The sequence below is a fragment of the Stegodyphus dumicola genome, chromosome 12, assembly GCF_044657685.1.
Source record: "Stegodyphus dumicola isolate Sdum_Otavi_A_Nest chromosome 12, ASM4465768v1".
In the NCBI taxonomy this organism is placed as follows: domain Eukaryota; kingdom Metazoa; phylum Arthropoda; class Arachnida; order Araneae; family Eresidae; genus Stegodyphus; species Stegodyphus dumicola.
In genome coordinates this window covers 19,052,114-19,080,088 of record NC_140779.1, presented here as the reverse complement: position 1 = coordinate 19,080,088, position 27,975 = coordinate 19,052,114, and the positions used below count along the sequence as shown (strand labels likewise).

General features: G+C 34.2%; 1 protein-coding gene across 2 annotated transcripts in view; it reads right to left on the bottom strand.

Annotated features, from left to right (window-relative positions):
- LOC118196715 (uncharacterized) overlaps positions 1-27,975 on the bottom strand; it is a 156,622-nt gene that overhangs the window by 16,750 nt on the left and 111,897 nt on the right. For both annotated transcript variants that reach the window (XM_035368181.2, XM_035368173.2), the window contains exons 4-7: positions 12,468-12,573; positions 3,114-3,214; positions 2,606-2,764; positions 487-580 (exon numbers count right to left, since the gene is read on the bottom strand). In XM_035368181.2, coding sequence (XP_035224072.1) covers positions 487-580; positions 2,606-2,764; positions 3,114-3,214; positions 12,468-12,573 — 460 coding nt within the window. The remainder of the gene's footprint in view (positions 1-486; positions 581-2,605; positions 2,765-3,113; positions 3,215-12,467; positions 12,574-27,975) is intronic.

Sequence of the window (27,975 nt, the reverse complement as noted above, 5' to 3'; positions counted from 1 at the left end):
ATGGGTTATTTTTTTAAAGCATTAAACAGTTTTTGTATGAATTGAATCACTTTAAAATATGGTCCTTCCTGCATGTTACAAATATGTGGTTGTTTTGCATTTCCAGATTTAAATTTGAAATTTAGAATAAAATTTAGGAGGAAAAAACTTTTAAACCATTTTCTTAAAATCCTCCAGCAAATAAAAATATCACACAATTTTGTAAGCTGAAGTATTAATAATGACTTATGTCTCTAATTATCCAAAGAATATATTTATACTTTCAAGACAAATTGGACTAGTTTAAACAAATTTTCCCTCATGGAGAATTTAGTGAAACAGATTTTTTAGCAATAATCTGTCATTAATGATTTGAAATAATTTTACTTTATTTTGATTTCTTAGGCAGAGAATATAGAACACAGAAAATTTTTAAAAAGTAATTTAGGAGATAAGAAAATAAAGTAATAAACTTAAAATTTAGTTTAAAAAAATTGTTATGCATACTTATAAAATCAGCTGGATTATAATGAGCAGAAATTTGCATCCCTAAATGGCTGAAAAAATCAACAACTTTCCTAGCATCACCGAAATATGCAACCTATAAAAAAGATGTTTAATGAAACTAATGGCAATAAGAAACGTGTAATATTATTTTGACATCACTTAAAAAATTTTTAAGATTAGCAAGCAAAAATTTTATTCTGTGCTTATACTGTGAATGCAAATTATGTTTGTCATAATGAAGTTTAGAAAGTTTACAAATTTAAGGAAACAGTTCTTAAAAGGGTCACAAAAATCGGAAAAAATAGTACTGCCCCATACCAGTGAATGAAATCTTGTAATATGATCATGCATAATTCCAAAGTCAAGATTAAATGGAACAACTTCAATATTCATAATTAGACATTGAAAACATTAAATAGGATAATACTAGAGTGCTATTTATGCTGCTGTGTAAATTCATAGTGTATTTTCTCTTCTAGGTATGAAAGTAAAGAGTTCTATTCTTTTTAAACTTTCAAATCAATCTAGCAATTTAAAAAAAAAAGAGTACCTATACTGAATAATATCATATACTGTTTCAAGGGATAACAGAATGGCAAAATTATACTTCTTAATTCTTAATCATTGTTCTGCATAAGCAATGAAATGCTAAATATTTGTACTCATGAAGTACAATGAGTACTCATTTGTACTCATTGAATCACTTTAAAATACGGTCTTCCTACAAATATGTGGTTGTTTTGCATTTCCAGATTTAAATTTGAAATTTAGGATAAAATTTAGAAGGAAAAAACTTTTAAACCATTTTCTATAAATCCTAAAGCCAATAAAAATATCACACAATTTTGTAAGCTGAAGTATTAATAATGGCTCATGTCTCTAATTATCCAAAGAATATATTTATACTTTCAAGACAAATTGAACTAGTTTAAACAAATTTTCTAAACTTCATGCTAAATATTTGTACTTGAAAGCTTTATACTAGATTTGGGACTGACATGAGAGGACAATATTGGGAAATATATGGGCTGCTCATTCACCTATAATGAAACATAATAAAAAAAAGGTGTATTTTATATATTTCATTGATAAATAATTTGCTGTAGGGGGGAAAAGTTATTAACATAAGATTTTAGTTCTTTATAATAGCCTTTCAAATTCTGGAGGTATTATTCTACCCAGTAACACTTCTATGAGCTTATGTATCAGGAATATTTCTCATGACATGGAATATAAATTGTGCATATACATCAATCAGCATTAACTGGGTTCGATATGATAAAAATAATTGGTACTTATGTATTAACGCAAACACTTTAGTAGAAGTCGCCAAATTTTCCGAATGTGCCAAACTCTGGCAACCATGCACATAGCAGTCCTTCAGTCAAGCAATGCCGCCATTTTCGTATGCATTCTTGTTTGTTGTATTCCAAGCACCAATGGTTTTTACAAACAAACCGTGAAATTGTCTGTAGTTTGTAGTAGTTCTGTAGTTTTCTGTAGTATACCCATGTGGAATTAGCCAGCAATGGAAGAAACTGCTGTAAAATTTGGAAGTCTGCAAGAACATAGAAGTTATCTGAAAATTTTCTAAAGGGAACAACAAGGAGATTAATTTCCTAGATAACCGCTGTTGCCGACGATGGCACGATGCCGAGTCCCTGCAATTCTCTGAATTTTTTTAAAGTGTAAATCGATCCCTTTGTTCTTTGGCAGAAGATTAGCGCCAGAAAATTACATAAAGATTTGAAGAATATAACTGTTTTATTTTTAAAAAAATATATAACGAAGTCCTTAATTAATGCTTAAAATTTGTATTTTAAATTACTGAAGTATATTTCTTTGCATTTGATAATGTTTATCGACTTAAATAAATATCAATAGTTTGGGAATCTTTCTTGAAAAAAAGTCGCGAAAGCCACGAACTTACACCTGATAAGTAACTTTTTGCCCTTTCATCCGTAAAAAAATCGCCAGATTGCGCCAAGGTGGTTACGTTAATACGTAAATACCAAATATTTTACATAAATATCATAAGACGTTTCTTACATTTACTCCCATATCATAATTTACTTATTTTAGCAGAAAAAGATTACTTAAAAATCAACATTAATCTCACCTGCCCATTACAAAGCAGCAACAGTCTATCAAACATGTAAAATATTTGGCTAGATGGCTGGTGAACAGTTACCACAAGCGATTTGTTTTCAGAGGCCAGTCTTTTTAAGGAAAGCATCAAGGAATGAGCAGTACATGAATCCAAGCCTGATGTAGGCTCCTATAATAACAAAACAAGAGAATAAATTTCTGAAGTATCTTTTAAGTCTGGTAAAATATACATTTAAGAACAGGAAGGTAAATAAAGAAGGACTTATAGCCATTTTTTAACAAAATGAGAAATTTAGGCACAATTGGTTCTAAATTTGAAAAGTTTGATTTTAAATAAATTTGTATCAGTATTAAATAATGTAACATAATTTCTTCACTATCTCATAAACATCAAGAGTTACTTTATTTAGGATCAGGTAAGAATACAAAACAAAATTAATAACATATTTAATTAAGCTTCACTTTTATAAACAATTTCACCATAAAAACTATATTTGAGAACATAAGTATTTGCTTACATCCAAAAGCATAAGTGATGGGTTTTGGAGTAATTCACAAGCAATGTTGGCTCTTTTCTTTTCACCACCAGAAAGACCTCTTTTTAACATGTCACCAATAACTGAAAAAAAAAAAAAAATGTGAAGATTCATCAATTAATTATTTATATTATATACGCATTTATTTTCTTTCATCACAATCAAAATTTTAAAATATTGATAACTTTTAAAAAACTAAGGTTAGTGTGAGAAAGAACGTAATGAGGATAAATTTTATGACAGTTCTCAGAGTTAAATTTTATTATCGTCCGTTACAAATGATCTTCCATGAGTAAGTTCCCATTAATAAACACAAGAAAAGGAACAGAAGTGCCTTTTGATGAAACTTCATTGTGTTGAATTTGAAAATTAGAAGGGCACGCGATTTAAATGTCTGATTTCAGTTTGGACCGTAGGGTACATTTGAAATTTGCACATTTTCAAATTAAATGATAGAGTTTCCCAATTTCGGCGACTAGCCATGGTTTCCTCGTTAGTACTTTTAGTCCCTCCCAACTCGCCTTCAAAGATTCATGTAAAGATTAATTCTAGATTACAATATACCACTCGTGCAGCTTTTGCAATTTCGCCAAAGAGGATTCAAAGGGGCTTTTAATCAAATGTAAAAAAAAGACTGTTGCTATTGGAGGGATATTTTTTTAATTTACCTTAATTAATATCAGATATAAGAGAAACTCTGAAACAAATACTGCTGTAAATTTTGTAAAATTTCGTGGCAGTAAAAGAATATAAAATTTCTTTCAAAATCTATTCTGAAAGAGGATTTTCAGTTATAAAATAACAATAACTAATAAAGAGTAATAAACTGAAAATTACTCTAGAGCAATGTCATAAAATTATGTTTTGATGAACAATGAAACTAGGATATTGTTATCCTGCATACGTTGTGGCAACCCTACAAAAAATTCCGGACTTTTCTGGAAAGACAAGATTTTTATTTCTTTTTCTTTATTTCAGAGAGTTTGAGGGAAAGTGCAGATGGCTTGTTTCGTTATTTTAACATCAAATTCAGGCCAATTAAAGCAAGCACTTATCCACAGTATTGTTGTTGTGACTTATTTCACTGTCTGACAGTAACATCAGGACAAGCCCAAGAAATTTATCGTGGCAAGGTGCGCAAGATTGCACCTGTTGTTGGCAAGAGCCCCGAGCACGTGACAGTACGACATTGCTCAGTTCCGGCCCCATTTTTGAGGGACAGCATCCAGGGGGACGGGTCAGAGGGTCTCCCACCCCCCTCTTCGCCTACCACCAACGTCTCGAGAGGACTTTCTTCTTGCCGCATATTTATAGTGCCCCTCCATGCCGCATGGGCACTATATATTTACAAACAGCCGTTTGCCTTTGGCAGTTATAATAAAAAATATAGTTAAAAGAAATTTACTTTTCTCGGTTAAATATCTTCTCTCTGTATATACTTTATATACATAAAGCGCATACACAAAAAAGTATCTCTATTTTTACCAGAACGGCACTGAAACGAATGCAAATAAAGAAGAAATAAAAGTCCTAAATATTTGCTTGTTTCATTTTGTGACTGACTTTCACATCAGATTTCGGGATAAACACGAGAAAGCGGGGGGGGGGGGACATATCGGAAAGACAGGTTTAAAAAGTAAATAAATAAATAAATTGAAAAATAAAAGGCGCGAAGGGGGGGAATCGCTCTTCAACCAGTTCTTGTGTATCTGATGTTAAATGAGTTGCATAACTTACAGATTATGCATTGCAACTCCTCCGTAATGAAAGGTTTTGAATTTTTAGTTTTATGTTCTGCCTTCCTATTTAAAAAAAAAAAAAAAAAAAGTTCAGAAGCAATGAGGGATAAATAAATCCCCTCTGAATGGCGAGAGCAGTTGAGCTTAATCTGTTGACTTGAAAAATGGTTGGAATTTTTACCTTTCTTTAAATGGTGTTATATAATGAGTTAGATCGTAACAGTTAAGTTAAACGCGTTTTTCGTTCTTTGCCCTGTGCTCTGAAAGCATCGTGACGAGAAACAGCAACTCTCCAAAAGAGGATTAAAAACAAAGAATTTACCATCCAACTTTACCATCGTTAAATAACTCAGTCGTATATTAGAAATGAACCAACCGATGGATTTTCTTAATAGCAGTGGTGAAGAAAAAGTAGATTCCTTCACCACGCGGCCTTACTCCAAAGTTGAGAAAGAAAGCACCTTTAAAAAAAAAAAACTTAGCCCTTCAAAACCTATGACAACAAAATGTTTCACCAAATATGAACATCGTATTTGAAATAACTCCTAATTTCTTAATGAGATAGAAGGAATAAACAGAATATTGAATTTCGCTTCAGTCCATCGTCGGAGTAGTTTGTGTATAGTTAGTTTGTAGGTGACATGAAAAATGAGCAACGACCTCACCGAGACTTGAACATGAACCTCTCCAATACGCGCCGAGTGTGCTGCCGTTATACCACGACGACATGCTGAAATGAGGGTGAAAATACCTTATATACTACTCCTTTTAAAAGGCAACTGGGGATTAGGTGACCCAATCGACAAATACTGGTGGTGAAGAATCATCATCCACCACCACCTTTTAATTCGAACGCCACTGTAGGGTCATTAGGTCTTTTGGAAGCAGAAGATCCTCGCCGGTACTCGAACCTGGACCTCTCGAATATGTGCCGAGAGTGCCACTGTTACACCACGAAGGCATGCGGGAATGAGAGAGAAAATACTTTATAAGTTTACTATTTATTAGCTGTAGTAAATTAATGTGGTTAAAAAAATTAAATTCATTTTAAAGCTACATTCACATTGCTGCTAATACGCTGAGCTGTGAGTATATTAAATTTCGTACATTATTTTCAAAACCGAATTATACTCTTGAATGTTACAAATTTCTTTCTATTTGTTCTTCATCGTCTTTTTCCTTATTCACCCATTTCAGGCAGTTCCGGATTCAGCCACAGGTGACAAAAATACTCGCCTAAGGCATCAATTTATTTACTAACGAAGTTATTCTCATGGAAGACTATACACTGGTAGAAATGCAGACAGGATACGAGGTGAAGTACAAAAGAAAATAGTCAGTACAAATACCCCGCTGTATGAAGAAGGCCGTATCTCCTTGATCAATATCGGCTGACTAACCGGTAACAAATGACTTGGATTCGCCATGCAAAGTACTGTTCTAACTTTATTTTGCCTTCATATCCATGCTTTTTGAGCACATCGCGTCTCAAAGATTGTGTCTACCCTGCTAGTGTCTTGCATATATTCAGGTGAAATTTTAGATCATTCTGACCAGCGGTGCTTTTTTTACACCCTTTTTAAAGTGGGACTTTAATTTGAATCACCCTTTCTTTTTTCTTTTCACCATCGACGGAACAGCTGGCCCACTGCATTAGGTGCTTTTCAGCCTGTTGGATCCCGTCGATGGAATTGCAAATAAATAGTACTGTGTCCTCCGGGGATTGGCCAAGAAACGAGGAACATTGAAATAAGGACCAGAACATGAAAAGAAGGTGCATGTTGGGGACTGCTGAGAGTAAGCAGTCCCCGTTAGTTCCCTTATAATACATCAAAACGCTTTTTTCATCAAGCAGACTTGAGAAACAACGCAACGCGGTAAGCAAACGCCGATCATTCCTTCACGTGATCTTGAAAAAATGAATAAAATCTCATTCACAGAAAACGGCAAAGATTTGCGACATGGTTTAACACAAGCGGCAATCAATGGTAGAATAAGTGGAAAGCTTGATATTAGCATTAAAAAGCTGACAAAGAACTGTACAACTTAAAGGATCTCATTCTGAAGTAGCAGAAACACTAAGAAAGAACTTTTCAAATTTGATAGCAGTTAAGCTGTTATCGTTGAGTTCGTTGATAGAGACGTGCAATTTCCTTGACATTTCCTGTCAACAGAAAGTGATAACGCTAAAAAATTACAGCACAGTGATGTCATCCGTGATTTCGCTTTACGAAAAGGACATAAGACTTTATTTATAATAGTTGGCAAATTTTAAGAGTTCTTTATTTTTAACTAACTGAATAAACAAACCAAAATATACTTTCAAATTATATTTTGGTTTGTTTATTTTGGTGCGAAAAACCAAAATAAACAAACCAAAATATAATTTGGTTAATAAACAACCAAAATATAATTTAATAAACAAACCGCCTTTGTTTATTTAGGTACGAAAAACCAAAATAAACAAAGGCGGTTTGTTTATTTTGGTGCGAAAAGTTTGTTGTTTATTCAGTTTGTTTATTTTGTTTTGTTATTTGGTTTGTTTATTTTGGTGCGAAAACTTTCAAATATTAATCATTTCTACGAAGCACCAACAACACTCGTCTAGGCAGCTGGAATGTTGCAGCTGGTCTTAAATTCACAACTCTGTATTAAATAATGCTTCTCAGGGTAGAACGGACTCCTCTTTCAACTTTCGAACAGTACCGTTTCATTCGTCCTTGAATAAGTACAGAAACAATCGTTAGTTTTAGAATTCTTGGATGCAACTGACCATATCGTGCTTGTTGAAAATGGACCACTGATTCGAAGATTTCAAGCTGATGTCTACAAACCAATACTGAAAGTTACGTTTAAATTTACTGCTGCACAATCCCATCTAATATTTATTTATACAAATGCCAGATATTTGACCACTAAGCCATTAGCCTTGATCTTGCTTCCCAATATTTAAGAACAATAGAAATAACAGACAACAGTGCAGTGCATTCGTCAATATGCTCATATTGCTCCTTATCCATGGACTGTCCAGAGTTACAAAAAGTACAGACTGAAAAGTCCAGTTAAATTTACAAAGCAAAGGATTGGGGAGAAGTTGGATGTAGGGTGAAATTCTAGCGCCTTTTGCAACGTCCAGTTTGAAGACTTGTAGCCCAATCAGAGGAACTGTGAAATTACAAGTCGGGATTATTACATAACAATACTTAAATGCGAGTTTTTTAAGAAGGATGTAAATCTTTTAAATAATTTATATTTTCAGAAAAGAATCCAAAGAATCTAATCTCCACGCGATGCTTCGACTCAGACGATTTGCTGCCACGTTCCGATAACTTCGTTTAAAAAAAATAATAATAATAATACCCAAACAAACAATAATGCCAACAGTCTACTCGAAGATACCATGATATGATTCCGATTCAACGGATGAATGAAGCCCGCGCTATTCATTCAAGATCTGCTATTAACCGACACCGATTCCGCAGGAGATGGAATGTAGGACAACATTCCGTCAGCCTTGCGGGTAGGATGAGCCTCCACAAACACACTTTAAAAGATTACGCGCATGTGGCAGTCGTGCAGAAGTAGAGTGCAAAAACTCATTGGACTGACTCGAAGCAAACATGTGAATAAGAAACGTGTATGACCTAAAAACCTTGGCCTGGAAACACTGAGCAGATGAACATGCAAAACAGAAACAAATAATAGCAATAACGGTAATCATGAAAAATAAGGCAGGAAGCGTAAAAATGTGAGAGATTTGATACAGAAGCTCGGTGAACTGGAATTTTTAAGGCTGAAAGCGTGCAAGGCTAGCGGTCATTACACTTTACAAAGTGTGAAGACAAATAAAGAGAAAAAATTCCCTCTTTTCTTTTTTAAGGTTTCTTGTATGCCTACTGGTTTCGAAGTTTTCGTGAAATTCTTAGAGACCATTGCCCGTATCTATGATTTTTTTTCCCTTCCTCTCTTTTACATATACTCTCCCTCACACACATTGCGACACCCCACGTATCAGAAGTACGATGTCGAAAATTCCGCGCGAACAAGCTGTAGGTTTACAAAATTGAACAGAATAGCTCTCTCTTCTTCTGAACGTAAATCATTTGCGGAACCAAAATTAAATCCATAAGAAAACCTAGAAAAACTCGGAATGAAGTTTAGGAAAGAATCCTGACAGGGATTTGAATGTAAGGGGGGGGGCGTTGGACTGCAAGCACTGAGATGTTAAATTACGCCCAAAGGGGCGTTTTTTAAAGTTTTGTATGTTACCTTCATTTATTAACTATCCTGTTCTTCGCACTTAAACCATAAAATTCAGTTCACTAGCAATATCGCAAAATAATTTTAAAATGAGCATATCTTTAGAATTTCCTATACACAATCTCGCGAGCTGGAGATAAAAATACCCCCCCCCCGGGGGCAGCGTTGCCATTGCTCGCTTTGAAATCGTTGAGTTTCTTAATCAAAAATTCTTTAACGTCTGACAAAATATGAAATAGATAATAAAAGAAATTCCAAATTCGGGCTTCCAGATGCTTACATTCGCTGGAGGATTACGTTATTCAAAATTGGATGGCTCTAGGTACTTTTGTTTTATCACAATGTGAGAAACACACATACATTTTATGTAGATTCTTCATTATTTAATTTCTTTAAATATAATACAGGGCTGGTGGCAACAGTTTGAAAAGTGAATCAACGCAGAGAATGAATCGAAGCAAAATGCTAAAACGAAATTAATAGCACTTCTGGGCTAAAAATTTTGGTGAGTTGGATTCGCATTTTCTTAAACTAACTAATCTTCACATTAAACACTTTTGCGTTTAAATTTAAGACATTGTGAATGACATAAGAACACTGATGTTGCAAATCCTGCTGTGAATAAGTTAAAAGTCGTTTCAAATGAACAAAGCAACTGTAGTGGATGACTCCAACATCTTCCGAGCAATCAGTTACTAACTGCTTAATAAAAGTAGCGTATTTTCAGCTTTTCCAATACTAACATTTAATTCAAGCAACTGCCCCTAAGCATCATTTCGTTTCGCCTTTCAGCGTACTAATTCTAGTATACCCTTTCGGAATAAAATACACCTACAGCAAAAATAGGTAACAGATTATTTAAATATCTAAAATCTGGGCAATATACTATTGCTAAAAAAATCTTTACTTATCTTTTGGTGGTAGCTGTTTTAAAACCCATTGCATTTTAATCTTCATAAGGTTTGTTATTGTTAAATTAATAAGCCTTGCATCATTAATATGAAAGCACATTGCTTATAATAATTTACTTTCGGATTTCGTTTAACAAATCCAAAGGATAACCGGGTCGTAAGTTACAGCACATATAAATTTATTCTTTTTATTGGAAACTGCGAGGAGGAAATTTACAACTGCAATTACATTCTCAGAGATGCATGGGCCCGACCTTGTTAACTTTGATAATAAAATATGAAATTTGCATATGCTTCAGGTTTTCTTGCCCTCTGGTCGATTTATGATGTGTGTATATATATCGTGGAAGTAAAAAGATTCCACCATCATGCACTGCTGAATACAAAACGCACAGATTACCACCTAAAGAGAGCAAAAATAATTCTCAGGAGAACTCTATTTCGAACAATAGTTTTTGATACTCATCAACGAATATTTCATTTCTATTTTAAGGGCCCTTATGAACAGATGACAAATTTGGAAGAGTAAGGAATCGAGTAATTCTCAGATGCCTTCTGATTAAAGCAATTCCAAGCAGGCAGATCAATCAATAAATATTCGCATGCATTAAGACATTTGATGTAAGGGGTTACCATACTTATATATCCGATTCTTGTTTTCATAACTATTTCCTTATATTTATTAACCGTGCAACATAATACAGATTAGTTCAAAATAATTATTTACACATCTGGCCGCAGTTGGAGTGAAAATTTAGATCCGGCAGAATTTGCGCAAGCTGAATAGTATAATATTATCATTTGTTTTGAAAATGATTCTATTATTCAAGTTGCATTTTTAACGATATCTCAATAAAGAAGAACTGTCAATATATTTGTAATAATAAAATTCCACAGTCAAGAATACACTTAAAATTCTAACTGTATGTTCTTTTCATTTTTAATGGCGACGGCCTCTTATTTGAAAGTACGTGGAATTAAATCCACAGCGCCGTAGTCGAGTTGTTTTTCCCGCCTTTTCTACACGTACAGTTATAGAATGTTCTGGAGATATTTAAAGCGAACTGGAATGGTTGACGAGGCTGACGTCATTTCTTGGAAGCTCCGCCTTTCCAGAGGCTATAAAAGGACTCGCAAAAGAATATCGGGGCCTTTTCTTTAATGTAACGATGCAGTTAACTTCCTACAAAAAGTTATTAGTAATTCTTTTTTATTTACTCCGGAGATCAGATTTCTGTAATTGTTATTTCTCCTGAATAACACAATAAATGGATCATGTTTTTTTTAAACTTATCGTCTGATAATTTAAGCTACGACTACATTTATGATTCTTCACCAATCTATTTCTTCCGGACAAAAGCTGGTACATCATGTATATATTGATGTACCAGCTTTTGTCCAGATGCCCTGGTTGGCAGTTTGTTGTGAGGGAAAAATAATTCGTTGCCATACGATATATATATTTTTAACTCGTATGGCAACGAATTGTTTTTCCTGCACAACAAACTGCCAACCGGGACATTAAAAGTCTTTAGTGTAATAGTTGATGCCATGCTAAATTCATAATAAATGTCTTCCCTATTCATCAGATTTCTTGTGGTGTAGACTACTGTCAAAATGCAACCCGCCCAGACGGTATAGTAGTAGGTAGGGAAACCTACTGCGATACTGAAAGGTCCGGGTTCGAATTCCGGAGAAGGTATGGATGTTTGTAAATGTATAGTGTCTTTGCGGCATAGGGGACTCTAAATGCAGGGAAAGCCGAAAGTCCTCTCGAGAGGTTGATGGTAAGGGAAAAACCGGTCCTCCCGAGGTGCTCTCCCTCAAAATTGAAGCGGAACTCGCGAAGTCGTACTATCGCCTGTATGGTGCTCAAAACGTTAGCCAACGACAGGCTCAATCTTGCTTTACTTGCCATGATGAATTTCGTGGGCTTGTTCTGGTGTTACTGTAAAAATGCACTTTTCAAAACAGTGGTATCACACCACTACGTTCTTAATAGCTATTAATCCTGAGCTCCTTGGTTTATAAGCAGTAGCCCAATATATATACCGATTTAAATATCTGAACCGTCATAAAATACATTTCCAAAACTGCTCACAAATCTCCAACAATATTAAATATCATCAAAGCAAAACAATTTCAATTCAAACTCATGAACCAATAGTAAAAAAAAGTAGTCGTACCTAGTTCTAGGTACTTTTTTTTTTTTTTTTTTTTTTTTTTTTGTACCAATCAGCATCAAGGTGGCATTTTGCCATTTAAAAAAAAAAAAAAAATTTTCAATGTTCTTCAGGAACATACCAATACTAATTATTACAGCTGACTCTACCAATCCAAAACGCAGCAGAGTGGGCTTCTAACCAGAACTTCAAAATACGTTTTTGTTGGTAATTGCGATTTATTTAGTAGCTGAGATTACTCACTTGTGTCTTGGCAACTCCTGAGATCCAAAACGTCGATGATGCATTCCACGTGCCGTATCTTCTCCGAGTAAGGCATGGTGTCAGGTAGCCTCAGTAAAGCAGAATACTAGAAATACAATGCAAAAACAGTTATAAGAACAAATGCATTAAAACTTGTATCTTCGTATTATTTTAATATTAATACCTGACAAAATTTAACCCTTTTTTGTCATTCTTTACAAACGAGAATGCTTAAAAATTAAGACCCAAAGGGTGAGTCTCCTTTTATCAGAAGTAAACGTTATAAGCATGCTCGTTATTTTCATGTACTCTAAATAAAACTACCGTTCAAGGCTAGCTATTAAACAAATCACACGAAAATGAAAATTTATGAGATAAGGTTGATAAATCTTTTCGAGTAATGATGACTGGAATTAAATGAACTAGAATTATCGTATATTGTCCCGTGTTTTGTGAAAAACTTTGAAAGAATTAAATTTTTAAACCCTGAAAAATATTGGGAGGTAGAGTTATAATGATCAGCGACAGAAGATATTTTAATTTTTTGTTTCTAGCGAGATTTGTCTAGTGTAAAATTTCGAAAAATTTATTTTTAAATTTTTATTTTTTATTTTTAGTCTTATTTTATACAGAATGTAACTAATTTAAAGAAAGGTGGAACTGTGGCAATTAGTATTGTTCATATTAAGGCATCACCCTTGCATTCTATCGCGTATCAGTTGGGGATATTTTTATTTTAGTTAAAAATAAAATTTCATAAAAATCGTATGAAGTAACTAAAATTCTTAATGCCACTTTAAGCACTTGGAATTTTCATGGTGCCCGGGTAAATAAATACAAATCATAAATACGTCCCCCCCTTTTTCCCTTGTCACTGAATAGCATCTTTAATAGTGATAAAAACTGCATTAAAACAACAGTTTTGACGTTATTATCTATTGCAATTTTAGAATATTGGAAGCTAAATTTCATTTAAATACAAATGTATTGTTAAACTACTACGAAGCCTTTTCTACAGAGGCTTCGTAGGCTTCGTTTTTTGCTTTGACCTGTTAATAAGCCTATACCATATCATTAATATTCACATTCATTCTTTCATATTAATGATGCAAGACCTATACCATATCAATTAACAATATAATTTTCTAATATACACAAAGTGAAATTAATCTTAAAAAAAAAAAAAAAAAAAAAAAAAAAAAAAAAAAAAAAAAATCTGACTCCTTCGTACGGCTTATTCAGTTTTCACTTCGTCGCAAGGAGAAAATACATAAAAACTCAAAACAACTTCATTAAAAATTGTAAAATACGGAAAAACATAAAAAACCAAACACAGTTAAGAACAGTTTTTTTAAAAAAATTTACAATTAAAATAGAGTCCGTAAGTACAGATGTGACGCAAAAGCATCGTTCAAATGGATTCTAGAGCGGTCAAAATGGATATTTTTGTTGAAATATAATACCCGAAATTTTACTTTGTACAAGGAATTACTAGGAAGCCTTATTTGTTAAAACTAAAAAGTACTATAATCGTTAGTTTAATTTCTTGAGCTATAATAAGGCAGCTTATTTTTATAGTTCTTCCAGTAACAGAATAATAATTATTTCGCATTCGCTGAAACAGAGTGCATTACTGCTATTTTGACACTATATAATTAAATTAATATAAATAATTAATATAAAATTAATATAAATTAATTATAATCTATATTTTGTTATTTTTTTAATTTATAAATTAAAAGGATGTCATGAAATGTACATATCTCACATTCAATAAATTTAGCATAGCTTTGTAGTTTTATTACTTCGTTTTCTTTTTCAAAAGGGTGAAAATAGGACCAAAGGGCGTGATGGTGGACCCTGTGTGAACTTAAGTAGCTGACCTTTGCGGGGTCGACGGTCGCGGACAGCGCATGCTCATTCGCGTCACTCCAAGCTCTTCTTTGGTCTCTGTCTGAACAGCTCTAGGTTTTTCTTTTCCTCCCTCTCTTCCGCAGAAGATACACAGACACACCCCTCGGCAAAGAGTGTGTGGGGTGACATGTTTCCTAGGGGCGGGCAGACACAGGTGAATGTTTCGAATACCGTGTCACCTACAAGTAGTGAATATTATCTATCTCATCGACACCAATTTCTAGTCAAGGACGTAATAATGTTACATTAATAATTTAACTGCCAACTGATGCAGTAATCTAATGCTTAAGCCTTCTCTTAATCAAAGTACAGTCGGTGAATATGAATCCAAATTATTGTTAAAACAATGCAATGTCAGTTATATATTAGACATGACGTGAAATAATACATCATGTAACTGACAAAATGATCTTCTGTTTGGCTTCAATTTCAAACAGAAAAGTTACATGGATTTCGAGAGACAAATTACAAGTCTCTTGACGCAGAAACATTCCTGCATCTTTTTCATGAATCTATACTATCAAAATCTACGCGTGTCATTTGATTGTTTGTTTCTAACATAACATATACCTACGGTGACCATATTTTTTCGGAGAAAATAAAGGACACTTGTAACGTGACATGAGGGGGGGTTATGGTAATTTAAATTCGTGCTCAATAATTTTGTGTTAGGGGTGGGGGTTTGTGCGTTCGTGTGACGTCACAAATGTTAATTTGGGGTCTTCCAAGGTGTGACAAATTGTGACATGGGGATTGGGGATGGGCAGGGTCAAAATTATCCCAAATATTGCGATCATTTATGCACAAACCGTAGAAGGAGAATGAACACAAAGATTAAAGAAACTAAGCAGTCCCTAGTTATGTGATGGTGGTACTAACGCGAGAAGCAAGCATTGCTCCGGCCCGACTGCGTATTTGTCAGCGTACGGCTCGGATGGCATTTAGAAAAATACGTTGCGGGTGCTCCGATCTAGAGTTGCAGAAAACCAATTTGAGAAATTTGATTTTGCGACGATTTCTCAAAATAAAGGACAATATGCTTATTTCAGGAAATAAATAAAGTTAGAGGACAGAGCCTTCAAATAAAGGACTGTCCTCTGAAATAAAGGACGTCTGGTCACCGTACATATACCTCTTCCGGAATGGAAGTAAATCTGTACTATTAAAATCTATGTGCCTCTGTCTGTTTTTATCATCTCCTTCGGAACGGCGGCGAGTTGAGTTTCGAAAATGGTACCCTCGGATTCCAAAATTTAGTGGAAAGCCATTTTGACCATTCGTACGACTAATCAGCCGAGATATTAATTAAAAACTCTGAAAACGCTAATTTTCGCACTCATTTTTCCGAGTGGCAACAGTCGCACGCACTAGAGATAAAAATGCTTTATTTCCAAAAGTGTCCCCACTGCTCGTTTTCAAATTGTAGAGTTTGTACATAAAAATTTGTAAATTTAACAAAATATGAAATAAAACGACCATTGCCAAACATTATTATTGTTATATAAGGTCATATTCTGACGTTGACGAAAGTTCGCGGCTGCATGTGACGTCATTGTATGTCGAAAATGTTTTTTTAATGTCAGCAGTTTACATAAATAGCAGCTGTTGCCAACTTTTTTGTTTTGGGTTAGCAGACACAATATGTTATTGCCACGTTAATTCTTATATCGATATTGGAAACAAGTTGTTATATTACATAAAATTTAAATCATGAATCATTCATATTAAACTGAAGTGTCAAAAGTTTATGTTTCCTGGTTTGGCAACAAAAAATTACTTACGACTTGGTTGTTGCTTTGAAAGAATGAACTAATTTTATTCACACCGAAATATTTTTATACGTTTTCTTTTCAGGTGTACATAGAATTTATAAATTTTGTTTTGACCGCAGCCCTCTCATTTGGCAGACTTGCTCGCTAGTATACAGTAAGACCCCGCTTAACGCGGGGGATACGTTCCATCAAAGTAGAGCGTAATGCGAAACAGCGCTAAACGAGGCTATCTTTACATGTAAATATTGGGGTTAGGGGAAGATGGCTAGGAAATTGGTTAGGTATTAAATTTAAAAAGTATGTTTTTTTAATAAAAATAAAATCAAACATTTATTTCTTAAAGCGCAAATTAATACCACATTATTATTTCTTGCAAAAATAAAAACAAAATATAAATAACAAAACGAATATTCTTAAAAAAAATAAATAAAATAAAATTCTAAGTCAGTCATATTTAGTTAGCCTTCCGCGTTTTCAGTGTTCTGCCTTTTTGTGACAAAAGCATCTAATGCTGTTTGCCTTTTTCTTTTGCGTTGTTCTCTTAAAAGTTCTTCATAAACGGATAGAGCATCTCTAACACCACGCCTTACTTTTGAGCTCCTGTCAAAATTCGGATTATTTTCAATGAATTGATCCATTATTTCAGTTATGGTAGACAAACTCCTTTTTACAAACGCCATCTGAAGTTCGTTTTGCTCTTCTTCTGAATCACTGCTGTCAACATTTTTGTTTTCTTCTTGTTCAGTTAATTCCTTGAGCTCATCATTAGAAAGACTAGCCGCTGCTTCTTGAATTATTTCTTCGAAATCTTCCACATTTACTCCTTCAAAATATGTCTGTACAATACCGCACCAAACAAGAAATACAAGTACACTCTTTCGGATATGTATTTGAAACCTATCGCTGCATAATATTTCGGGGAATCCCCGTATGCTGCGAGCGATTTCGTGGAATCCCCGGGTTGAAATAAAAGAGCGCTAAACCGAAACAGCGCTAAACGAAACAGCGTTAAGCGGGGTCTTACTGTACTATATTTTTTGATAGTCGTATATAATATTAAAAAAAAAGTCAGGATTACGCAAGGTTCTAGAAAATATCCGAGCTAGATCCCTGCACAATAAAAAGGAAGAACAAGTATCAAATTACTTTTACGTATTATTAGAGCTAATTATGGAAATTTGGTGGTGTTATTATTATTACATGCATTAAACCGCTCCAGATGCGGAAAGTTTATACATATGAGTGTCTAAATAACAACAATAAATAAATAAACAAATAAATAAAAGCATGGTAAAATCCATAAAGCAATTGCATTAGTTTTTTTTTCCTAAATTGATTCTAATTGAAATTGAGTTCCTCCTACACGATTAATTACGATTACAGTTATAAAAGAAATATAGACACGATAATATTTGAATATATAAGAAAAAATACATAATAATAAGAATAATAATTATATATATATATATATATATATATATGCATCAAAAATGTAACGACAAATATGCAACATCAGTTCTACAGCACACCAACATACTGGTCGGTCCAATCCTATTCTTAAATTGTATACTGTTGCATAAATATGCAATAATTCATAATATATATAAAATGAAAGTTGCAAATGCATAGATATGCAGGGATGGGATGAAAAAAAAAACTTATATAATCCTTCCCCCCCCCTTTTTTTTTTTCCTTTCTTTTATAGCTTTTAATCCACCTATTACATGATTCTTAAATGGCTCTTAATATCAAAAGTTGATTGCATTGCACTAAAATGAGTAGTAATTAATGCATCCTGACATAATATTTGGCAATTATGTCACTGGTTTTACTTAAATGTGTCGCTTAGAAAAAACTGGCGAAAATTAAGACCCCCTATTAAAAACGCTGTTATTTCTTTTCCTTAAGTCCCCCGCTTTTTTTTCAACTTATCACATATATTACATCCCACTTAGCATTACAGGAAAAGGTCAACAGCCCATAAAGGAATCGACTACGGTTTTTAAAAGAAAGAAACCACCACGTACAAGGGATTAGAAATGAATTTTATTCTAAGGCAATAGCTGCAATGCTAGCAGGACAGGAGAATTTTAAGCACTCGTTTAATTAGCCAATAGTATTCAGACGCATAATCATAATACAAAACTGTCGAATCCCTCGTAAAACGAAGAGTAATAACCACAAGATAAAGGGGATAAAGAGCAACTTCCCTTCCCCCCGTTTCCTCAATATCCCTTCAACCTCTGCATCTTGAAATGAATCTTAAAAGGGAACCTGTTTGGAACTGTCATATTGAGGAAAGTAAATTTTTCTTTTCTTCTCCCCCTTTCTTTTTTTAATCGTTCGAAAGACAAGGGGGGGTTACTTTTCGTTTATTTTCCCTTCGGATTTATTCGGCGTCTTATTCTCCGTGTATGATGGCCATGGCGACATACAGTCGCAGCCATTCCATAAATCCCTTTCCGTTTTTTGACCACTGACCCATGAGAAGAAATATCCAGAAGGAAAAGAGAATCTAATTTCCATTAAAGAAATCATTCATTCATTTCATTTGCCTACTCTCCCTCACCCACCCACCCCCACGGCGGCGGCTGGGGGGGGGTCAAGATGTAGTTGCTGAGCTTACGTTGCCCAAGTTCAAATTAAATTTTAACTGAACAGTTTATGGTTGTAAACTGTAGAGCCCTTTACAGCGTAAATGCTAGGGTCTTACATTCGTAAGCAGCAATATACACGAGCCTCGATTAAGGAATATGTCTATAGAATCCTTATAATCACAAATCAAACAAACACTCAAAAATGAGCCTATTGGACGAATGCAACCAAACGTTTAGTTCATAAATATGGCGACAAACACACATTTTTCCAAGTCGACGCCAAATGCCTAACTGATTTCTATTGTGGAAGTAAACTGCTCCAAGATATGTTCTAGTAAAATAAAAGGTTTCATCAAGCAATTAAATGCAAAATGCCATACATTAATTTTTAGACTTTTCTGCGACTGATTATCTATTTTCCGACGGATCCCAGTACCAATTTTTCTTAAAGCTGGGAGCATTTTTATTTAGTTGAATGTGCTAAAGTTTCAAGATTATCTGCCTAAGAAGGAAAATGCTTTCTTGGAGGATCTTCTGAGGAAAGCTGGCTTGTGTTTATGTCACACACGAGGAAAACCACGAAAATATCCATGCAAAGGGTCCACACACCAGGTTTCCAGCCGCAGGTCGAAACTACAGTCGTAACAGTAAAAGGATCGATATTACGCAGATTCGCAACTGCACAGGATCGACAAGGTGTAAACTTGACAATGGCATAGGATCGACATTAATTACTAGCATACGATCAATACTGATTACTGGTAAACAAATCGACACAAGGGAAGGGGGATTGACTTTCCAGTATTTAAGTATAGGAACCGGGAAACCGCACTAGTTAGATTAGATAGTTAGATTATTAGTTAGATTTCGTTTAATTGTCCAGAAAAAAGTGGTTTATATATATATATATATATATAGAATAGTAGTAGGTAGGAACATTGCAGCAACCTTGAGACCAGATAGTCTAATTACCAGTTCGGTTTACATTTTCTTTTTCAATTAATATATATATATATATATGTAAAATATAAAAAATGCGATGGCTTTGCTCTTAGCGAACAGGCAACCTCTAATTAACTTTCCGCAATTTTAGTATCTCCCCCTAGACCAGTACTTTCGAGAACATTCTGGCATGTTATGCAACCGCTACTCTAAATGTTTGCGCCATTTTTCGTCAGACCGTTTTCTCCTTCTACAGCTATAAGATTTTTGCTGCCGCTCTTCCCATCTGTCTTCCTTTGTTTGAACAATATGACGTAGTAAATTTAGAGTTAATCCTATTTAGTTCAAATTACTATCGCATATGTAATCTTGGAAAATCTAAAAGAATAATGATTTGCCATTTGAAATTAATAAAAATGTGCAATTAGAAGCTAAATGCTTCGGTGCCATCAATGCTGCTATATCCTACTCCACCAAACAACGCACAGACTCGGATGTCAAATGTTGGATATCACTTTACACTCCCAGCCACGATGACTGCAAGCTGATTACTCTTTTATGTTCCCGGAAATATTACACATATATATATATATATATAATAGAAATAGAAATTGAAAAGCTAATAAGTAATGTGTTGTAAGACCTATTTGGTCTTAAAAATTTTGCGCAAAATGCTGCAAAAATATGAAATAATAGGAAGAAAAATTGTATATATATATATATATGTGTGTGGGTGTGTGATGTACCAGCTTTTGTCCGGAATAAATAGATTGGTGCAGAATCATAGATGTAGTCGTAGCTTAAATTATCAGATGATAAGTTTAAAAAACAGGATCCATTTATTATTGGTCAGGAGAAATAGCAGTTACAAAATCAGATATCCGGAGTAAATAAAAAAGAACTACTAATAACTTTTTGTATGAAGTTTACTGCATCGTTACATTAAAGAAAAAGACCCCGATATTCCTTTGCGAGTCCTTTTATAGCCTCTGGAAAGGCGGAGCTTCAAAGATATGACGTCAGCCTCGTCAGCCATTCCAGTTCGCTTTAAATATCTCTAGAACATTCTATAACTGTACGTGTAGAAAAAGGCGGGAAAAACAACTTGACTACGGGGCTGTGGATTTAATTCCGCGTACTTTCAAATAAGAGACCGTCGCCATTAAAAATGAAAAGAACACACAGTTAGAATTTTAAGTGTACTCTTGACTATGGACTTTTATTATTACATATATATATATATATACATAATTTGATATTACCAAAAAATTAATATTTTGGTTATTTAAAACACTTCTGTAATTGGAAGTGAGTACAAACAACAACTGCGAAAATAAAGGCTGTGTCGAGGTGGGTAATGCTGCTGTGGACTGCAAAAAAAAAAAAAAAAAAAAAAAAAAAAGAGAGAGAGAGAGAGAGAGAGGTGCGTAACTAGGTTTTATAGCAGTCCCGTATACAACATTTTAACACTTTGGGGAAAAAAAGTCCTCTACTCTGCCAGATGTCATGCAAAAAAAAATAGTCGAAATGGATTCGAGAACGTTCAGAATGGATTGAAATATGACACCCTAAATTTTTTTGCGATTTCAATACTTCCTTTACTTCGTACTCTCCGCCCCCCCAAGGAAGTAAAAACCATTATATAACTACAACTTAACCGGCCTGAATTCCAAAATAAATCCTCCATTTATTCATACTTCCCGCCTTAAGTATTAAACGATGTAAGGAAAACGTTACTGTTCTGTTTTATAGTTACGCTAAGACTAGTCCTCAAAATGAACCTTGTCCTGATTGGAGATACTGAATAACTGATAAAATTTAAGCACATACACCTCTTTGCCAATTTATTAATCGCCCCCTGGAAAAAATAAGAGCTTCTAAGAGCTATAATTGCCATCTCATCGCGAAAAAAGTGAAGTACTTAACGAAGACGTAACAGCAATATCGCTCGCCAATATATCAGTCAGTGGATTTGGGATTACCAGAAATATTTTTAAAAATTCCATCGTCAGCTTCTTGCGTCACATAGATGCAAAGGAACACAGGAACGGGTTGTACGAAAACTTCGAAAAGTTGATTTGATACATGGGATTTACGGGGACTGGTGAATCGTGGAAAGAATACGAATCACAGACTATCTTCAAGTCGTGGAAGAAGTTGCTTTTTAAATATGAAGGAGCAAAAGCTGAACCTAAAATGAATCACGAACACAATGACAATTTGATTCTGTTACTGCAACAAATTCTTGTGAAAGCGTAAACAATAGTGACATAAAAAATGGATGAATACAGACGAACATGATGTTGATGAAGCTATAACAACAATAATTGCCACTGACGAGAGTGCTACAAGCAACGGAGTTGGAAGAGCAGAAAAATTCAACCTCATGGCACCTGTAGGAGAGAGAAAATATTCTAGAAAGAAACTGAAAGCTATAGAAGTGACCCTAAGGTATACGAAGCAGTGAAATGACGACGGTACCTGAAGTCATCAAATTTTTAATAACGTAGGTCTCCACCCGCACATGGTCAACTGGAACCCCGAATTTGGAATTTGTTTTATTGCCTATTTCCTATTTTATTGTCTTTTCCTATTTTATAGTTTTATTGACTATTTCCTATTTTATTATTTTATTGTCTACTTCCTTTTTTACTGTTTTATTCTCCATTTCCTATTTTGTAAAACCTTTACGAATTTTCGATTAAAAAACTGAACAGTTATTTCGAATCCAGCAGTGGTAACACTGTAAAGAATAAAACATTTTTTTATCTCCAACACGCGAGACTGTCTATCGGAAATTCTAAAGATATTCTTACGTTTTTCTTTTTCTGCCACCAGTTGTTACGCTATTTTCATCCTTCACGTTTGTACGGGGTTCGTAGATTTGGAATGAATAACGACGATACTTGACGAAGTATCGGAATACACTTTAGTTAGCCAATACTGATCAGGACAGCTCCAAAGTCACGTTTTTACAGTCGTCTAACTGTTATAAACACGCTGACACATTCAGCGACACAGGCTTCACACTGTCAGGCAATAACGGTGGAGACAGCTTCCCTGCAAAGCACCCGAGTACAGCTCCCGACTCTGTTTGGTCGTTCTCGGAACTCCACGTACTCTCGTGACTCTCCACGCGATGCACTCGGCGGCACACAAGAGAATAGCTCTCGACTCAGCACAGTCTAAGACAAAACTCGACGATGCACTAAAAGACTCTCGATGCACTCGACGACAAACTCGGCGCTAGACTTCGAGACACTCGCTCAGTGACTGACTACCAGCTCGCTAGACGAGGCACACACTAACTGACTGCAGACCAGCAGGGTTTATATAGCGTTCGGCTTGTGTTCGAGAACATTCTTGGCTAAACCGGTAAGAATTCGTTCCAGAAGGTTCTCCATCCGTCCATGGCATATCGCCAATTTTGTCGCCACGTGGGCGATTTTCCGCCAGATGTGGCAACCCTGTCTTCCCTTGCCATTTTATGGCAACCCTAAAACTGCTTTGCGGGGAAGCCATCTTACCGCGCCTGTACATTTCGTAACAATATGCTGTTTTTAAATATTTTTAGTCCAAAGTAACGTTGCCCAAGTGCTCTCGAAACGCGTAGGTGTCTGTAAATAAACAAAACGCACGTTTGAGCATAATATAAAATCTGAAAGCCTTCATGCTTTTTTTTTTACTTTGTTTTTCTTCGTTGTTGTTGTTCGGGTCATTTTAATATCCAAATTTCGGCTGTTCCGGACTATCCGACATTTCCGATTATCCGATAACCATTCGGACATGAAGAGGCCTTTTTATGATGAACAATTGAGATTTTGCTGATTTAAGAAGCACAATATTACATGTCTTATCCAATTTTAAAACTTTCACATTTTGTTAAGGTACCAAATAGTTTTTCATACTAGCTTTTATTTAGAATCGAATTTTTGTGTCATCAAAATGTGATTTTGGTTATGAAAACCTTTTTATACTTAAAAACCTTTTTATACTTTAAAATTTTAAAAAAAAAATTTAAAAAGGTACTAAACCATAAATCTAATAAATATTTTTAAAAAATAACTTCTGTTCATATTTTTAGTTTAATTATTGTTACATTTAAGTTATTTATGTGCAATTATTTGTTTTCTGATTATGTTGCATGCTGTATATTATAAAGAAAAATTTAAGGGGATCGATGAAGAAAATAATTTTTTTAAAAAGAGGCCAATGCAAGAAAATAACTGTGAATCGCTTTTCATTTTTATTTTATATTCTTTTTTATAATTACAACTAATTAACCCAACAAGTTGACAAGTAATGTTTAAAGAAATTCACTTTATCATTTGAATTCATTTCCATGTTAGGATATATGAAAACCAATATTAACAATGGCTGTACAGAGTCAAATTTTAGAATGAATGGAAATTAGGTGCTACATGACCTTCATATTATTAATGTTGTTCTTTCTTTCTCTTACTTTCTTTGCTCCATAAATTCTCTGTGAATAAACTACATGAGTAGAAATTACGAAAAAATAAAAAATCTCATTTGGTTAAGTACTGGTCAAGAGTTATAACATCACGAACTACGGATGACCGATGTCCCCGTACAGGTATGACCTTGTACTCTTTTTTTTTTATACCTAGATTTTTATACCTGGTTCACTTGGTTACGTCGTCCAGAACAATGTTGTTTTTGGCACGCTTCCAAGGGGGAGTGGGGAGGAGAGAAGATAGTATATTATTCTCTCTCTTTTTTTTTTAATAATATTCTTCAACGAAGATCTGAATGCAAGTTGCAACACAGTTTTCTAGCATTTTGATGGATGATGCGACTAGTTACATGGCAATTTGTATAATTAAAAGCTGGCCAAGAAAGGTATTAGCTGAGTACGTTAAAAATGATTTCAAAAGAAAATGTCTCGAAGAATCTGATTCCTCTCTCAAGGTTGATTAGGGCCATTCATCATATTAAATGCATTCAGATCTTACGTTGATCAAATAAACAAAAAAAGAAATCCTTCTTCTTCTCCCTCGTTCTTACGCTTAAAATGCCTTATTTTTTCCTCTTTAAATACAGCAACTGCTTTTAGCGGGACTTTCTAAAACACCGTCTATTAAAAACTTGCACACTTTGATCTTAAATATCAATCTAAAGAATATATCTCGACCTCTTTTGATTACTGTCCGTGTTTCTAAGTTTTATTTCCTTATAACATTTAACAATATTTGATACGAAAAGCTTTCTGCTTACCCTTCCTTGAAGAAATCCACAGGATAATTGGAATTCTTTGCCATTTTTTATACACGGAAAATTTTATTTACAGTTATTTACAAACCGTTTGCTTACAGAAGAACATTCATCTTATCGTTATTATCGTCGTTGCCACTACATCTTAATCAAAACGTCCGCAAAGCGGTAAGATAAAATAATACACAAAAAATAAAAATGCTGTGCCCTCTTGTGGCATGAAACTGTAACAACAATTCCATGTTCTTTCCTTATAAGCAGAAAGAACCATTAATCTTCCAAGTACTTATATTATCCAGATAAAACATTTTCAATAGTATAAAGAATAAACTGAACTGTAGAAAGCAAACTGAGATCTGTTAAGCTAAGTAGATGAGATACGTAACACTTAACTTCCCACATGTAGCCATTCTGCCATTAATGAATATTTTATTCAGAATATTTTTTGATAAAAATGAAACTAGAACACGTATAATGCGGGGGGGGGAACTCATACCACAGAATGCTAAATTCTAAAATAATGATTATGCTTTTCCTTTAAAATCATTATCGTTTTCCTTCCTCTCCCCCACAAAGGGAAACGGAAAACACGTAAATATAACCCTCACCTGATTTCTACCAAACAATAAGAGTTACAAATGAGGAATAACTTTCAGAAATAAATAAAATTCTATAAATTCTGAAAATAACCTCAGGACAGATAACTTTCGAAAAATGATTAAGCAGTTCTGAACGTACGCCGCCTCTTTTTTATTGCAATCGGCAGTACCAAAAATACATCGGCAGTATATATACAGTTCTTGTATTTAAAACAAAATTATCCCAATTTATTTCCGCGCAGTATGTTGCTGAAAATTAATCAGTATAGACGAAGTTAAGAAATGTATGACCAATTCCACACAGACTCAAAAAAAAGTGAATTTCAAAACCAGTAAATTTCAAAATTCCCTATAAATATGTAAAATCAATCAAAATCAGGAGAATTTCAAGAAATGTGAAATCGAAAGGCACTTAATTCGTCTACCATATAAAGAAGAGTTATTTTCAAGAAATAATTTAACATTAAAAAGTTAATTATAAATTCATTAATTAATTTAATTAACTAATCAGTTAATTTTAAGCAAAATATAAAGCATATAAGGTATTTCTCCCTCCTTCAAGCATGGTGTAATTCGTAGTACACTCGGCGTGTATTCGAGAGGTCCAGGCTATTGCTCCTTTTTCATGTCTCCTGCTTCGAAATAACCTAATGACACTACAACGATTACGCAAAAAGATATTACTGAGTACTCCTTGCTGACTTTTATTTTAGTTTTTTATTTAATTTATTGGATGAAGAAGAACAGAATAAAATCACTAAAAGACATGAACGAGTCGGAACAGATACAACTGAGTAGACACATTTCTGTCATTCGAGAAAAATTTCTCGAGTTCGCCTTTTTATTTCACATCACGAAGATAACTTGATTTTGCTCCTTTCATCTAATCAAGAATAAAAATAGAACATTTATTTGCTTTATCACGTCAAAGGCGAAAGAACATAACGAGAAATCAACTAACTCTGAAATGAAAAATGAAGAAAAACGTGGCATTGCTTTTTTACCGTTTAATTCTTGATTGCATTCCAAGAATATAATTTTTGTAGTAACAAATATTGTGTTTATTAGCATAATTAACAATTTTAAACGAAAATATTTTAATGGAAAACTACTTTCACAAGTACATAAGCATCCACGATAAATACAATACACAACTAATAAAATATGATACTTGCAGCTTCTTCTGCCAACCAACTCTTAATGAGCAGGCGAGGAAGGGAGGAAAAAAGCAGACCCCACCGAAAAATTCCATTAGCTCATCTACCCTTAACCCCACTACGATCTCCATTAATCCATCATACTCCATCTTCATAACAGACTACTCAATTTTGTCCTTTCTTCTGCCGCAGATAAGTCTAGCATCACCCACGCATGCGCATTTATAGCCGCAAGGTAAATTCACCGGAATGCGGCGGCATATTTAAAACGAAAGCAATTTTAACAGTGATAGTTAACACAAACCATTAAGTAAAAACCAAATCATCAAAATTTTAGAAATACGCTGCAATTTTAGTTATTTTTGAATGGCAATGGGTAACTCTCTAGTTTCGTGAATTTCGCTGACAGACGAATTTCTTCAGCTCTCTCATACATCCGTAATTTGAGCAATGTCCTCACCTGACAATGACTCATATTTCTGATTGGTCGAGGATCTTTCTTTCCACTCTAGAACACGATGCCGTATCACCTGTTTGCCGCTTTCATTCATAGTTCGGAGAACTCAGTTCTCTGCGAGGCAAAATTCTGCTCGTCACCAACTCAATTTCATTTCATTCACAAGTCCTTGCGCCTCAATTTTAGCTCAAAGTGGCAATTGGTCTACAACGGCTTTCGTTTTGGCATTTTGCGTTGATTCACTATATAAACGGGAATCACTTTTTAAATTGTTGCTACCAGATATTAAAGCCTTGAGTTATATTTAAAGAAAGGAAATAATGAACAATCTGCATAAATGTATGTATGTTTCTCGCATTGGGATAAAACAACGGTACCTAGAGCCATCAAATTTTGAATAACGTAGTCCTCCACCGAATATGGGCATCTGGAAGCCCAAATTTCGAATTCGCAATTTGTTTTATTATCTATTTCATATTTGGTAAAGCATTTATGAGTTTTTGATTAAAAACTTAAAAGATTTCAAATCGAGCAATGGCAACACTGTACGAGAGGGGGGGAAAATGTTCTTATCTCCAGCGCGCGACACTGTGTATCGGAAATTCTAAAGATATGCTCTTTCAGATATTTTGTGATATTGCTGTTGAATTAAATTTTATATTTAATAAATTAAGATAATACACAAAACGTTAAAAAATACTCCTTTGGGCGTAATATAAAATCTGAAAGCTTTCAGATTTTTTGGTCTTTTCTTATTTTCTTTTTTGTATTTCTCCAACTCTGAATCTTTGTTTCGGATTCCGTACGCATGGCTTCCTTACTCGGACTTCGTTAA